The sequence below is a fragment of the Rhamphochromis sp. 'chilingali' genome (assembly GCF_963969265.1).
Source record: "Rhamphochromis sp. 'chilingali' genome assembly, chromosome: 9".
Classification (NCBI taxonomy): Eukaryota; Metazoa; Chordata; class Actinopteri; order Cichliformes; family Cichlidae; genus Rhamphochromis; species Rhamphochromis sp. 'chilingali'.
Genome location: NC_137936.1, coordinates 26,887,569 through 26,903,863, shown reverse-complemented (window position 1 = coordinate 26,903,863; position 16,295 = coordinate 26,887,569). Strand labels below are relative to the sequence as shown.

General features: G+C 39.1%; 1 protein-coding gene across 1 annotated transcript; it reads left to right on the top strand.

The window, feature by feature from the left end:
• The first annotated feature begins 4,683 nt into the window (after nucleotides 1–4,683).
• Nucleotides 4,684–14,766, top strand: ahcy (adenosylhomocysteinase). Its single transcript, XM_080892256.1, has 11 exons — nucleotides 4,684–4,841; nucleotides 7,741–7,931; nucleotides 9,161–9,236; nucleotides 9,492–9,644; nucleotides 10,846–10,958; nucleotides 11,354–11,561; nucleotides 11,709–11,796; nucleotides 11,898–12,015; nucleotides 12,604–12,726; nucleotides 12,903–12,974; nucleotides 13,450–14,766. Exons 1-11 carry the CDS (start codon nucleotides 4,814–4,816, stop codon nucleotides 13,579–13,581), a joined length of 1,302 nt encoding a protein of 433 aa, XP_080748382.1. The 5' UTR covers nucleotides 4,684–4,813; the 3' UTR covers nucleotides 13,582–14,766.
• The last annotated feature ends 1,529 nt before the right edge of the window (nucleotides 14,767–16,295 follow it).

The following is a 16,295-nucleotide window of genomic DNA, read 5'->3' as shown; positions in this document are numbered from 1 at the left end:
TCGGCACTGTCTATACTTTTAAGATTAGGCTTAAAACTTTCCGTTTTGCTAAAGCTGGATCAGGTAACCTTGAATCTTCCCTTAGTTATGCTGCAGTAGGTCTAAGCTGCTGGGGGATTCCCATGATGCATTGAGTATTTCTTCAACAGTCACTTTTTCCACTCACTATGTGTTTATACACCTCTATGCATTTAATCATTAGTTATTGTGCATCTCTGGCTCTCTTCCACAGGATGTCTTTTGTCATGTCTTCCTCCCTTCTCCCCACCTGGTCGCAGTCCTGCTCTTATATTTGGTTTTTTTCCTTATGTTTCTTGTATTTTGCACACCTCTGTTGCTTGTGTAGTGTGCACACAAGAATTTCACTCACATGCGCTGTACCAGTGTACCAGAACATGTGATGTGACAATAAAAGTGATTTGATTTGATTTGAAGATGGCCACCGCTCACTGACCTTGGGTCTGCATGAGGTTTGTTCCTGTTAAAAGGGAGTTTTTCCTTCACACTGTCGCCAAAGCGCTTGCTCATAGGGGGTCCTGTGATTGTTGGGATTTTCTCTGTTGTATTATTGTAGGGTCTATCTTACAATATAAAGCACCTTGAGGCAGCTGTTATTGTGATTTGGCACTGTATAAATAAAAGTAAATTGAATTGAACTTTACACTGGAAAATGATGCAAAATGACACAGAAGGAATTGGGGTTAGAAAATGAGCGTGGTATCAAAATGTTGGTAAAACTGAGATTTTTGATATGTTAAAAATTATCACACTTTGTGATATGAAACTTGAAAAAAACAAAAGTTTGTTATGTTAAATGTTACAGTTTTCTCTAGTGAATTAGCAAAAAACAGATAAAACATCCAGGGTTATAATGCTTGCACCTGTTATTCTGTGTCAGACATTTAATGGTGCAGTACTGCTACTGAAAATATGAGATATCCATTGATAACCAGATCGGATTGGATCCGATCTGGTTATGTATTGTGGACAACCCACAATACAGGTGACAGCTGTTGGCCTCCTTTCACAAGGTTATCTGTTAGAAGATTAAACCTCAGCCATGTTCTTTGTGTCATGGGCTGGGTCTGTGACCCAGTGTTTGAGTTCGTATCTTTTGTATTCATTTGTGCCCTAGTTTAGCTCACCTAGTTAATTTCTAGATTGCTGTTTAGTCTTGTTCCTTAGTTGTTTATGTCATCTCCCCTGTACTAAGTCTCCCTGGTTCATGTGTCATGTCTGCGTGGTTATGTTTAGTTCATGTCATGTCTAATCTCCATGTTTCCTGTTTTACTTTGAAAGTCTGTATTCGATGTCAGTGTATTTATTTTCGCCTCTCCTGTCCTGTCGTTAGGTTCATGTGTGTCAGCTGTGCTCCCATGTGTGGCCACTTCCCCTGATCATCCCTCATGTGTATTTAGTCTCTGTGTTTCATGTAGTCTGTGTCGCGTCGTCTGTGTTTCCACCCTCCATGTTGTCACAGCCAGTCTTAGTATTCATAGTTATGGTTTCCTGTGTCTTCATAGTTTTTCCTAGTTTTACTTTCCCAGTTTAGTCATAGTTTAGTTTGTCACTGCGTTTCTGCCTTATCTGCACTCCTTGTCACCAGCCACAATAAAGGCTCGCTTTCAGTTAAGTTTACTCCAGTCTACTCTCGTGTGTTCGCACCTGGGTCCACCACACACACCACCGCACGGTCTGCCTCCTCAGATCGTGACACTTTGAGCTTTTAAGCCACTCATCTAGTCACAAGCTAATGAAATCAAGTGGTATTTCTATATGCCAGTTATCTAGTCATCTTATATTATACAAGTCTGCGTCTACTATACAGGTCTCAAAATGCAAAATGAATCATCCATAATATCTGGATGTATCACAGGAAGAAAGTGCAAAACAGAAGAAAATTATTCACCTAAATAGTTCTTTAAAGAAGGTTTTATACATTAGGCAAATACCAAGAGATCCCAGACATCCTATATCATGACATGAACAAATTATACAGGACTGTAGACATGCACTAAATGTTACCAGAACAAAACAAAACTATAGTATCAGCTACAGAAGGTGTTTAGGTCCTTGCTTAGTGACCAGTGCATACTGTCACGTCACTGCCAAGTCAGAACAAAAATGTATGGCTCTCACAACATTAAACTGACAAATCTTATCATAAACAAATATTGTATAGTATGAATCCAGCACACTCTAGACCTAACATACCTTTAAACTGCAGTCAAATTCTCTGCACGCATAAGCAAAAAGCTGCTTAATCAGGTCTAATCTGCACTATTGGAATTTGTTTTCCTCACAATACAAAGATGGCTCAGTTGTTTGTCCTCCATTACTGCTTCTCCAGCTCTGGTTGTGCAAATATCCTCTAGTGAACCATGCACAATCTGTGATTGAACAGCTATGGCCTTTTTCCTCTTAATAACCAAGTGCATGACTATCAGTACCTACTTGATGACACTGTCTGAAAGCCTATTGTCCCTACTTTTAACGGGCAGTTTCCGTTTTCTCTGACACGCAGCATTTGGCAATTGAAGTGGTTAAACACTTTTGACTCCTGGTTTTGTCTGGGAGTGGTTGTATGAACTTGCTTTATGGGTAATCCAGTCTACAGGCTGTAATACACTGGGTGGCTCCACTGACCTGACAGATTGTCATCTTACATGTATATTACACTCAAAAACAGACCAATTCTTTATGGTGTGAGAACCGTACTTGAACTATGTGGGACCTGATGTCTAACTACAAGGTTTTTCTTGAGTTCTCATGCTGTATATTATTACTGGGACCCCAGGTATTGTTAGTATGGATCTGAACTGGTGTTCTGTGTTCAGTTTGCTTGTTTTTGTTTTGTTTTTATTGCTGTGAACTGTACACCATATTATATTATTTAATTAAGGGTTGTTTGTGAAAATTAAAATTAATAAAAATATTGTTTTTAAAAAAAAAGATAGACCTGAACAACAAGATACAATGAAAGTAACATATTTTCAAATTAAAGTGTAATTAACTGAATAAAGGAAACATCTCACACATTTTCATAGCATGCAGGGTTTAAATGTCAACAAAGATGTCAGGACTATGGTGGATTTGAAAGCTAGTCAAAGTTTAGGAACCAAAGCATACATATGATCCTACTGACCACTTGATCTCATTAGTAAAACATTTAAAAAACACATCTTTTACCTAACCATATTACATTTTTTAATATTAATTAAAATTATTAAATATTATAAAATATTGTGTGAATAAACCAAAAAGTTGAAAAACCTGTGGGATAAATACACTACACTGCCAAAAGTATTCACTTACCTGCCTTAACACTCGTACGAACTTGATTGACATCCCATTCTTAACCCATACGGTTTAATACAATGTCGCCTCACTCTTTGCACCCATAAGACTTTCAACTCTTCTGGAAAGTCTTTCCACAGGGTTTAGGGGTGTATTTTCAGGGATTTTTGACCATTCTTACAAAAGTGCATTTGTGAATTTAGATGGATCAGAAGGTGTGGTTCACAGCTCTAATTCATTCCAAAGGTGGTTTTATCAGGTCAGGAGTCTGTGAAGGCCAGACAAATTCTTCCACACCAAAGTTGCTCTTTATGTCTTTATGGACCTTGCTTTATGCATTGGTGTGCAGTCATGTTGAAACAGGGATGACCCCTTCTTGTTTCAACATGTTTCCACAAAGTTGGGAGCATGAAAATGTCTTTGGATGCTGAAGCATTATGAGTTCCTTTCACTGCACCTAAGAGGCAGAGACCAACTCCTGAAAAACAACCACACATCATAATCCCCCCTCCACCAAATTTTAGACTTGGCACAAAGCAGACAAGTTCTCCTGGCAACCACCAAACCCAGACTCATCCATTGGATTTCTGAACAGAGAAGCATGATTTGTCACTACAGAGAACACGTCTTAGTGGTGGCATGCTCTATACCACTGCACCCAATGGTTTGCATTGTGCTTGGTGATGTAAGGCTTGGATGCAGCCACTCACTCATAGAGACCCATTCCACAAAGCTCTCCATGCACTGTTCTTCAATTTGAAGGCCACAAGAAGTTTGGAGGACTGTAGGGATTAAGTTTGCAGATAGCTGGTGACCTCTGCGCACTATGCGCCTCAGCTTCCTGCTCTGTGATTTTATGTGGCCTTCCACGATATAGTATATGTTTGCCTCCAAAAAACCTACAACTTTGTTTTCCCATTTAAGCATAAATTCATAGTTCTTGGAGACTGAGTTCAGCTGTTAATGCAGCCTTAAATTGACCCAATACAAAAATTATATAATTAAAAAAAAACATATTTATTAACAAAGGAAAAACTTACAAGACGACCCTATTGAAGGTGTTATATAGGAAGAACACCGCAGTATGTGTAGGAATAACCGTGAAGCATCTGCCTGTGTGCAAAATGTTATTCAACTTTCGCAGTCTGCATTACACGAATAAAGTAGTTTACACTGTCACTTATCTAGAAACCAGGAAACCACCGACAGATTCCAGCCTGAACTTGCTTACACACTCAAACTTCTCGCCTCAAGACCTCATTTCACAATTGACTCGACGTCCCACATCACCCGTTACCCAATCAAGTCGTTTACGCTTGGGGCGGGAGCTGCTGCAACCAATCGGAGTTCAAAAGAGAAGCGCGTTGTAGTCGCCCTGTCGAGTGAACTCGCCTGGATGAAGCTTCGACGATAAAAACCGAGCCGTCATGTTTTCGTCCCTCCCTCTCTGCCTCTGTCCGTCGGCCAGGCTGCCGCTTCTCTCAACCTTACCGGAACGTAACACCACAAAACAACCATGTCTGAGAAAGTCCCCTACAAAGTTGGTCAGTGTCAATGTTTATTTTTTCTGCCGTACTTGTATATCAAGTTAAGCTAAGCACGTTCGCGGTTAGTTAGCTAGTAATGCGTTAAGTTTGCAGGTTGGGTAACGGTTCCCATAGGCGTTTAATTTAGTATAGAAGCCAACCGTATACCGAAATAAATGTTTTATATGCCTTAGACTATTTTTTTTTTACTTATCCCAGACTTTGCAGGGCTTTCTGGACTCTATTACTGCTAACTTGCTAGCATGTGGTGAAACGTGTTATGTTATTACCGCAGTTTAGCAAGCTGTCCAGTTAATTTGTTGGTGTTTCTTAGTCATTTTAGCAGTAAACTTTTAGATTTCCTTTTCCCGGTATGTGAATAAAGCATACTTTGATTCATTTCTGAGAATGAATCGACATGTAACAGCCATACTTGCATCGGGCATGGGCTGCTCCGTGAACAGAAAGCTCACCCAAAGCCTCTGGGAGTTGTAGTCTATCAGTGGAACCGTAGTCGCTAAGAACCCTTGGCTCAAGCTGTGTTTGTAAACTGCACCTCCCGTGATGACTTGCGCTTCACCGCCAGTTTCTGCGTGAGTGACAAGAACAGGCATAGACAATGCTGCACTGAATGCGACTTGCAAACTAGTAACGGAAGCACTACACGTGGTGTTTGCCTAATGTTGATGTCAGGCCTCTCTATTGGAATACAGGTTTTTTGTTTGTTTGTTTTGATAGTTTTGTTCCCGAATTAGACGTGGTTCTCAGTCACAATTTGCTATAAATGAGCTGTTAATAAATTTGAACTGTGCTTCTATGTCTGCCATGAAAATGGACAATTGGTCTATTGAAATGCACCAAATGTGAACCACACCTGTCGTGGATGATATTCTGCAGCTGACTAGAAACAGAAGCTGTTAGGCAATGTCCCGCTAATTGATAGGCATGAGACGAAGTCCGCATGCAATCCAAGGGTCAAGAGTTTTAACACAATAGCCGAATCTGTTAATTTGTGATATAATAATATATGCAATAACACTCATTTACTACAAGTACAATTACAAATGGTTAATCAGTAGTTAACTACAAGCATTTAATCAGTACTGTCTTTTGTATTGTACACTGCCTTCCCAAGTGCTGCTTGATTACAAAAAAAATCATAACCACAGTCATTGTGGTCAGTAATTATATATAAATAACAATTCTTTTACAAACATACATTAAGTTTGGAGGAATGGTAAGTTTAATAAACGTATGAAAGAAGAAATGCACGTTTTAAGTTATTTCCTTGAACTACTAATTATAATTAAACAGAAAAAAATAGATTCATGACCTTTATGGGGAAGCCATTGTCAAGTAAAAAGGTGTATTCATAGTTGAAACAACGAATTGTTGCAAAACTAGTTTTTGTGTTGTAGTATTCAAAATTAATGTATTGTTTATATTTGAAGTTAAAATGTGATTTATTGCACAGCCCTAACCAGAAGGCTATTGTAGTGGGTCGGCAGCTATGATTACAGTAACAAGCCAAAGCAGCATGTTTCTGAGAGCAAGGCTGGTAGTGCTGCCTTATGTTATTAAATTATTATGACAGTGGTCAGAAAATGTATTTATAGATCTGGAATTTTTGCTGTGTATTTAAGTCTAAAACTAAAAGCAAGAAAAATTAGGTGTATCAATAAGGTCTTAACTAGTGGTAGGTTTCAAATATGCAGATGGCATTGTAGGGAAAACAAATCAGTGAACTTAATTTTAATGCCACTTGGCCATCATTGTTGTTGTCCCTCACACATTTTACACACTTAAAAATTTAGTTGCTTTCTTAATGGTAAAAGCAACAAATAATAATAAAAAAAACCTCCAAAAGCCAAAGATTTAATTTACTGTTGTCTGTGGCAAAGACATGTATCAGATTCTGTGTAAGAAGTGCTCCACTTTTGAATAACCTCATTGTTGAATCCTAATATTTATGCATTGAGTTGTCAGAAATCATATTTATTTTACATGTAATGTACATGACATGACACATTCTACTCTTTGTAGGAATGGTTTGATATTAATATAGGCACATGGTTGTTCTGAAAGTGCACTTCATACAAAGCAACAAGAGGCTGAAGTGCTAACAAAGAAACAGGATTAAGAACAAACAGACTTTTTGTAGATTTACGTGCTCTCTGTAAAGATCTGGCTTACTTGGCTCATTCCAATTTGAAAAGGATAATCACACTTCCCTATTGCATGCTGTTCATGACATGATTTTATTTCCTCAGTGTGGCCAACTTGTGCAACAGCAGCTGTTATGAAAATGAAAGAAGGGAGTGTAGAGACAAACTGTCAAAAGTGCAAATCTGTTATGTCACAGCTGTGGTCATGTGAATTCTCCACCTACAACAAGATTATTAGAAAAGAAGATTATACAATTTTATATAAGAAATCTGTGCAGACAAAACTGGGTATGCACAGGGTGTTAAACTTGCACACAATTTTGCTAGTATTTTGGACAGTACAATTAAAACTATTAGATTTGCCTTTTTGAGACTTGTAAAACTGCAGTTTAAAACATAACAGAGTTGCTGATTTGCAAAACCACATCCTGATGATGTGGTTTTAGGCATTTACCCCCCCCCCCCCCCAACTAGTTCTTTTTGAAAAATGGAACACTCCAGACAAATAATGTATGAATGTTATGAGTGTCTTTTATTTTTTATTTATTTATGTTAACAGGCATTTTGCTTAAAGAAAAACACTCAAGTTTTAAACTTTTGGACTTGAATAAACAGACCAAGTCTGATGCATATATGAGGCTTTACCTGACAAAAAAACATCCACCTGAGAATGCCAGACCAGAGAACAAGCTTATTGCATTAATCAGTTTTATCTTTGTACTCCTTTTGACAACCTGCGGTCTCTTTTCTAGCTGACATCAGCCTGGCTGAATGGGGACGTAAGGCCATCGACATGGCAGAGAACGAGATGCCTGGCCTCATGAAGATGAGGGAGATGTACGGTCAGTCCAAACCTCTAAAGGGAGCCCGTATCGCCGGCTGCCTCCACATGACCCTGCAGACTGCTGTTCTCATCGAGACCCTCACTGCCCTCGGAGCTGAGGTGACATTTAAAAGCTGCCTTTTAGTATTTATTTATCAAGAGAGCTTCCAGTAACTTCGCCTACATTGTGCGAGGGCACATATGCCCTCTTACTTTCTGCATTTAGACATAGTAATGTCTTTTTGAGAACAAACTGTAGGTCCCTTTAAAGTTGATGCATATAGATCTGTCAAAATCCTTTATGTTGTTTTTCGATAAGACTGTGCAGACCCTCCAGACAACTACAGTAGAGGACACATTAATTGATTCATTTATTGGTACAACCCATCTGGAGTCTGGCTTTTCTCCCCCTCTGTGTGCCTCAAGGCCGTGGTATCTTGTTATCATGTTGGTTTTATCTCTCTGACCACAACTGGTCTTGTCCTGCAAGAACCTGCACCCTGAGACCTAGCAGAGAACAAATAACAATCTCCCCTCCCCCCCTTTTTTTTTCTTCTTCCCTGAATTGGTTTTACTCTGTCTGCATTGGTGGTGACTTGACTTACAGTCAACTTTGCATATTTAAAACTGTTAGTAAGGGTATTGAACTGTAGATGGCAGCATTGGGTGACATTTGTTCATAAGGTAATAGCCTTAAGGTTTATTTCTAACAACTTGACTTCAGGAAAAATCATGTTTTGTGTGCACAAAAAACCTACCCTGATTTATTATGTAATGTTACATTATGAAAGGGTGAATGTGATGATTGGAAAATCTCAAGTTAAAAATCAACGAATGCTGCTAAAGTTTATCTAGATGTGCTGAATGATTTTCTCACCAGGCGTCATTGCATGTCATTGTGACTGATTTACTGCCCCTTGAGGCGTTGCAGCCCAACTGTTAGTGTTGCAGCTGTGTCATAAGGTGGCAGAGAGAGACTGGTGGTAGTTTACACTGAGACTCTAAAACACATTGGGGACTCAGGGTTATTCCCACCGACAGTTGAGTACACAGTGTGCTGTAGCTTGCTTTAATTGGACTTTGGTTTCCGTTATCTACACATTTCTGTCCAAGTAAGAATCCTGCCAGAAAACCAGTTAAATGCACTCAAAGCCAGCAAGCTGTTATTTATTAACATGTCACTTTACACGTTGTTTATAAAATCAATTAGCACAGAGGTTCATCAACAGCTAGGTTACCTGGGTTCATGTAAATATTTATTTCATAGATTGTGGTGATTTCCTGTTTAGTGTGTGTGATTGTAGCTTCATTTGTTTGTGCCTAAACTGACCCAGATTCTTCCTCCTCAGGTTCAGTGGTCGAGCTGTAACATTTTCTCTACTCAGGATCACGCTGCTGCTGCCATCGCCAAGGCTGGCATTCCAGGTAACACACACTGACAAGTTGAAATGAATTGGATAATTAGTCTCAGAACTGACTCATTTTCTGCAAGCATTCTTAAATCTTAGATTTTTTTAAATCTTGGAAGTGACAGTTAGGAGGAAGTACATGCTCTTAAGAGCTTTCCAAAGCACCATGTGTTGTTTTAAATACATGACAAAACTGCCAGGACTTTTTAATATACCCACCTGAATTTTAGAAATAAAGCACGTTACTAAATATATCTCTGTCCATCTGTAGTATATGCCTGGAAGGGTGAGACAGATGAGGAGTATGTGTGGTGCATTGAACAGACCCTGTACTTCAAAGATGGTCAGCCCCTCAACATGATCCTGGATGATGGAGGAGACCTCACCAACCTGGTCCACACAAAGTACCCTAAATTGCTGGCAGGTTGGTTTTATGCACCTACACTCACGGTGTAAAATGAAGCTGCTATTATTATTCTTAAGAAATCTTGCATGAATCAATCTTTCTTTGAGCTTTTGGCCACTGCATACAGCAGCTGCGACACATTATTTTAATAATATGAACACTGATGGGTTTTTTTTTTTGGTTTTTTTAAGCATTTTTATTTTTCATGCAAGTTTTCCAAGCTCTTAAGTTCTTCATGTAGAACTCCCTTGGACTTGTTTGCTCGTGGTATAACAATAGTTTTGCTCTTGGTATTGTGCAAGACTTGTTTCCAGTAAATGATCCATTATCTTAAGTGTAGTGGGAAAATGCTAAAACGGGAAGGGGGGGGGGGCTCAAGCTCTTTTTGCACTTTAATGCACGTAGTTTTACTGCCCCTTGAGGCGTTGCAGCCCAACTGTTAGTGTTGCAGCTGTGTCATAAGGTGGCAGAGAGAGACTGGTGGTAGTTTACACTGAGACTCTAAAACACATTGGAACTCAGAGTTATTCCCACCGACAGTTTCACATAAAGGTGTACTGCATGACCAAACATCCTGTTAAAATCCAGCTGTCATGTATATACAGAATAATAGTGGCTTTACAACTAAAGAACTGAGAGAGGTACTCAAAGTCCCAATAATGTTCTATTTGTTGTTTGTGAACATTTTTCTTCATTGTGTGTTCATTTTTCACCACAGTAAAAAAATCCTGCACTTCTATGGTAAAACATAAAGGAAAATATGTCTTTCATTCCTGCTGGTGGGATTTGAAGATGCAAAAAAGACTACTGGTCACTTGATATATGACCTTTCAAGATGAGTTTATGGTATCTTTCACTAGTTTCAGGTCTTGTTTTAAAACGGCATTAGGTTAATGAACCTAATGTTCTTTCAAAGTGTGAATCCCTTCTGACTGATTGTATTGTTTTTGTATAACCATGCAGTGTCCTTAATTTCTCAGTGATAGCCAGCAGTTGCTTATGGTTATGGCCAAAATTCTCAAAAAAATCTGTAAACTATGTACAGGGTACACCAAACCACTTAGAGGTTAGTTATTATGTACATTATTTGTTACTGTTCTTTTGTGGCTTGAAAACATCTATAATAAGTCTAGTGCATGACCAGTTGTGGTCATGATTTATTCGTCACGGTCAAAGTTTATATAAAGTTCCAGGTTTTTAAGCAATTTTGTATTTCTAGGTATCCGTGGCGTGTCGGAGGAGACCACTACAGGTGTCCACAACCTGTACAAGATGTTGAAAAAGAGCGAACTGAAGATCCCTGCCATCAACGTCAATGACTCTGTCACCAAGGTGAGCAATCCTGAGCTTTTTAATCTCCAGCCTATCATGTATAAAAATATAAACATCCCTCCTAGTGGACTTATTCATTCATGCAAATATAAATATGTTAAGTAGTTTATAAATATGCTTGATTGAATTGGTCTGTAAAATGTGTGACCTTGTGAATATTTATCTGGTGATCTATTTTTCTCCATCCTATAGATTTGAAGATAATGGAGTAGTTGTAAAATATTATCTGTTTATGAGGTGAATTACTTTGTATACAGTAATGATATGGCTAATTGAATGAGTTTGAACTAGATTTTCAGTTAATAACACCAGCCTGTCAGCTTGTATTCTTCTGCCTCATTTCAGTCTGGAACAGCCTCTTTATTCCATGTAATAACATTGTTTCCCACCCACAGAGTAAGTTCGACAACCTGTACGGCTGCAGGGAGAGTCTGATCGATGGTATCAAGCGAGCCACAGATGTGATGATTGCTGGTAAAGTTGCAGTGGTGGCAGGTTACGGTGATGTGGGTAAAGGCTGTGTCCAGGCTCTGCGAGGATTCGGCGCTCGTGTCATCGTCACTGAGATTGACCCCATCAATGCCCTTCAGGCTGCTATGGAAGGTAGATGAGGATGACAAAACTGTGCAGTACTTAAATAATGGGAGCAATCATTTTTAAGCTGTTGGGAAACTTGCATATTATATATGTTTCCTTTAAAATAAACAGGTTTCTGTAATTGAAACGGTGCTTTTCTCCTCTGTCTTGCAGGTTATGAGGTTACAACCATGGATGAGGCCTGTAAGGAAGGAAACATCTTTGTCACCACCACTGGCTGTGAAGACATAATCATGGGACAGTATGTTTGACCAACTCTCGTGTCTTTCAAACAGTTTAATTGTTTTTGAGTTTTCTTACACATTTAAAAAGTGGCTTATAAGTCAATGTGTTTACCTTCAGCCACTTTGAGCAAATGAAAGACGACTCCATTGTTTGTAATATTGGACACTTTGACTGTGAGATTGATGTCAGCTGGCTCACCAAAAATGCTGCTGAGAAGATCAATGTCAAGCCTCAGGTAAGAACAATGACAGCTACTTAAAGATTCTAGAGAATTCTGTGTTTTTGGTTATAGAGTATATACTAAAATGTATATTAAGATGGCATTACTGTTAATAGGATGTTGGTGAATGTTGAAGTGTTCTGTATTCTGTTGCTTTGTGTGTTAGTCATGAGGGGGGTGGCCAAAATAGTTCTCCACATGGAAAACAAGCACACAAACAAACAAACAAACAAACAAAACCCAATATGAGTTAGGGTTTTTTTTTTTTTTTTTTTTACTGCCCCTTGAGGCGTTACAGTCCAACTGTTGGTGTTGCAGCTGTGTCATAAGGTGGCAGAAAGAAACTGGTGGTGGTTTACACTGAGACTCTAAAACACATTGGGGACTCAGAGTTATTCCCACCAACAGCTTAACATAAGATGTACTGCAGCTGTCATTTTTTTAATCACCCTGATACATGTGTAGTTGTAGGAGCTGGCTAAATATTCAGGTAAAGCCTAAGCGAGGACAGGGAGAGGTTACACAACACAAAGGATGAGCAGATGTCTCCTGCTATGTCTAAACTGTCCCTGCACAGCTGCTGATTCTCCTCCGACTCCTCAGGTTGATCGCTATCGTTTGAAGAACGGTCGTCACGTCATTGTCCTGGCAGAGGGCAGGCTGGTTAACCTGGGCTGTGCCATGGGACACCCATCATTTGTCATGAGCAACTCCTTCACCAATCAGGTACTAAGGCTGAGTCAGCGATGCTACAGAAAAAAATTATTATGTATGCTGTAAACTTTCATCTGTAACACTAGAATTCTATTAACATTTGGAACTTTGAAACAAAGTCTTTGAAACAAAGTGATAACATTATAATTGTTTTGTAGTCTTTATTAAATCCAAGTTCTCTACTGTAGGTGCTGGCTCAGATTGAGTTGTGGACAAACACTGCGAAGTACCCTCTGGGAGTCTACTTCCTGCCTAAGAAGGTCAGAACATGCACTGTGATAATACTGCTTAAGCTTATGCAGCACTTGCATTGTATCTGGTTTGTACTTTGTTGGACATGAATAGGAAATGTCAGATATTTACTTAAACTAGAATCTTCTTTTTTTTTTTTCTTAAGTCAAATTTCTTTAGATGTGTAAAGACATTGATTTTCAAACAGAATTTATTTTTATTTATTTATTTTTTTGAGTGAAGAGCAATTTTATATACCTTTATTCAGTAATTTATTATATCTTAAGATGTGATCAAAAATTACCTCTGGGACTAAATAACCACTGCAAGAAAATTATCTCTTCTGAAATTCTAAGTTTCTGCTTGTTAATATTTTCAGGCAGACATTAAAGCATGAAGGATAAATGCAAAAACCCCCAAAACTGAATAGGCAAAAAAGAAAAATAACTGGAATCTTTATTTAACATGTTTTTGCTCATTTATTCTTTATTTGTGTGCCTGTAGCTGGATGAGGAGGTGGCAGCTGCCCACCTGGATAAACTGGGAGTGAAGCTTACCAAGCTGACAGAAAAGCAGGCCAAGTACCTGGGCCTGCCCACCGAGGGGCCCTTCAAACCGGACCACTATCGTTATTAAGCTCCCCTGCAAGTCTGGGGAAGAACAGAAGAAAGAGGAAGAGGTGTGGCCAGAATGGTGTTGGTGTTTGGTGGGTGGGAGCACTTGAACCATGTTGCACTCTGGGTGCTGTGTTTGGTTTTAGGCTGGACAATAGCTCAGTGATTCAGGGATACAGAGACATTTTTCTTCCCCTCAGCCTGTAAATGAAATGCTAAAGACATTAATTCACAAGTTGCATCTGGCAATCCATTTGGTGATGCTGACGTTTGAAAACGGTACCCTTAACGGTAGCTTCTGCTAACTAGCGAGCGTTGAACGACTCGCCTCTGGTTGAAGCTAGACTTTAGGTGGATGCCATTCTACCACCAAAGCTTCCATCAGTAGCTTTAAATGGTTAGTTTTTTTTAAAAGAATAAATAGATGAAGCTGTGGAAGCTTTTTTTTTTTTTTTTTAATCTCGTCTTATTCTGCTCTGACACACCAACACACACCAAACTCTTCGGCTATCTCTCCTCTTTCTCGCCCATACTCTTCCGAAACGCCATCAAGTGCTACTGCTGTTAAAGAGAATTTCTCTTGCTGGTTGTCATTCCCTCTCTGTTTATGGAATAAAACAAATCCTCATGCTTTTCTATCTAAACTCTTCTCTCTGTCTCATAGCGGCTCAAGGTGGAACATGATGGGACAGGTTTTTCTCCCGCATCTTAAGCCAGGCAAATGTTTGGCCTAATTCCAGTGTGTTCACACTAATAATGACATGTGTTAGCACTTAATTGAAAACTGCACTCAAGCTGTCTTAACAAAACTGGGATCGGTCCTGAAGCGATAACCACTCATCCAGACTAATCACTGAAGTCAAGAGGCAAGCCGCAGCCAAAGTAATCAAAGTACCACCAAAGCACGTAACGTTTTTGCCTGATTTAGGAGTCCTTTTGATGCCTCATTTTCTTCCTTTTGATGTAATTAATGTAATTCAACTCGAAGGGCCAAAGTGTTTGCAGTGCCCCACCTTCTCAACTCTTTTCGTTACGCACTATGGCCAGTTAGGTTCTTGCAATGCTGGGTGTAAATGGATCACGGTGAAGGTGAAGTGCCCGTCTTTTCCCCTCAACGGTTAAAGCCTCAATGCAGGCTTTACCTGCTTGTAAGTGGATTAATGTTGAAACTGCCAAGTGACGATTAAAAAAACAAAAAGGAAAAACATGCCGACTCTGAATTCTTTCTCCTCGTATGGTTGTAAGGTGATGCATCTCTCTGGAGGGGGGACTTTTTATATTGGGTTGAAAGGTCGGGTCAAGAAAACATTTGGCTGAAACACCCGATGGCTTGTTCGTTGCCTGTTTTAAATTGATATTAAGCCTTTTTCATAACCTTATCTGTGTTTAATATTGCAGCTATGACAAAGCAGGTTCTAACCATAACAAAGTTCTTAGTTTAATCCATGCTGTGATCTTTCACTAAACTGAAACAAACCTTTAGGGTTATTCTTGGCTCATTCAGAGTCAGGAGGGTTACCACACACAAGCGCGATTGATTGATATACAGTAAAAGCAACAAGTCCTTTTTGCCTTATTTGACAAATACATTTTTCACTCTGGCCAACTGATAGCCTACTGTATTACCATGTTTGAGTAGAGCAGCAGATAATTAAAAAATTCTTCACTTGTGTGTGTATATTACAGTCCTGAGGATTTTTCATAGGGTTGCTAAAAAATTCCCAAATGAAGATAAAACTGTCCTCCTACCATTGTCTGTGGTATAACTCCGGTCCATATTTCTAGGGTCTTAGCAGATAAATTGCTTGTGACCTAAATGAGGTTTAAATAAATTTTTAGTTGTATGGCATAAATACTGTGATAATCTTTCCTAACAGGTTGGCAGGAATGACCAGTTAAAAAAATAAATGAACGATAAATTCAAGCCTCATAGTTAAAGCAATCCACGTCCCGACGCAGCTCATTGCCCCGAGCACAGCTAAACCACAGGCATTCGCTCTAAAATTTTCAAATTTGCTTACAGGCTAAAGGGGCGACCTGGGGTGTGGGTGTCCAACCCCAAAAAATGAGTGTAGTTAGGAGTCACACAAGGAGGCCTGATCCCTTACCTGGGAAAAATGTCTTCTGCATCATTTTAAATATATGTAATGTGTTGAATATAATAACCAGTGACAGCTCTTGTGCTAATCACATATCTGAAACACTTTTAAGTGATAGAAAAACCCCTCCCCTTTCAACTGCTTCAGTGCCTGTCATTCTCTAGGTCCTTTACTTTTTAAAGGTGAATTTGCAGAATGCAATAGTGCCTAGTCTGACAGCTGTGGTTGGCTCCACTATCTTGTTGGTAAATCTTTTGTTCCTGCTAGTAATGGACATCATTGCAGAGCAGTTGTTTTATATTATAACATGATGAATTTTTGGAAAAGACACTGTGTGCTCTGGCCTCACAGTCCAAACATGCTCCCTACCAGCTGAAAATCCAGATAAGATCGTCTGCTGTACAAGTCCTCAAGGCATCAGTCACAATGTTTATAAAAAAAAAAAAAGACTATAAAATTGAGTTAGCTGACACAACACAAGCCAGATGTCAGATCAGCAGACCTAATGCAGATTTAATATGGCGTTATTTTTGTGCCACTATTCTGAGCGCACGTAAAAAAAAAAAATGCAGGTGCAAGTGTTGCATTTTGAGGAGAAATTTATTTTGAGCAAAGAAAAGCTGAGTGAACAAAATTC

Excerpts from the sequence above, each read along its gene's own strand:
- ahcy (XM_080892256.1), top strand. The coding sequence starts at position 4,814 with ATGTCTGAGAAAGTCCCCTACAAAGTTG. Across the intron at positions 4,842-7,740 it reads GAAAGTCCCCTACAAAGTTG|CTGACATCAGCCTGGCTGAA; the intron begins GTCAGTGTCAAT and ends TCTCTTTTCTAG. Across the intron at positions 12,975-13,449 it reads TCTACTTCCTGCCTAAGAAG|CTGGATGAGGAGGTGGCAGC; the intron begins GTCAGAACATGC and ends GTGTGCCTGTAG.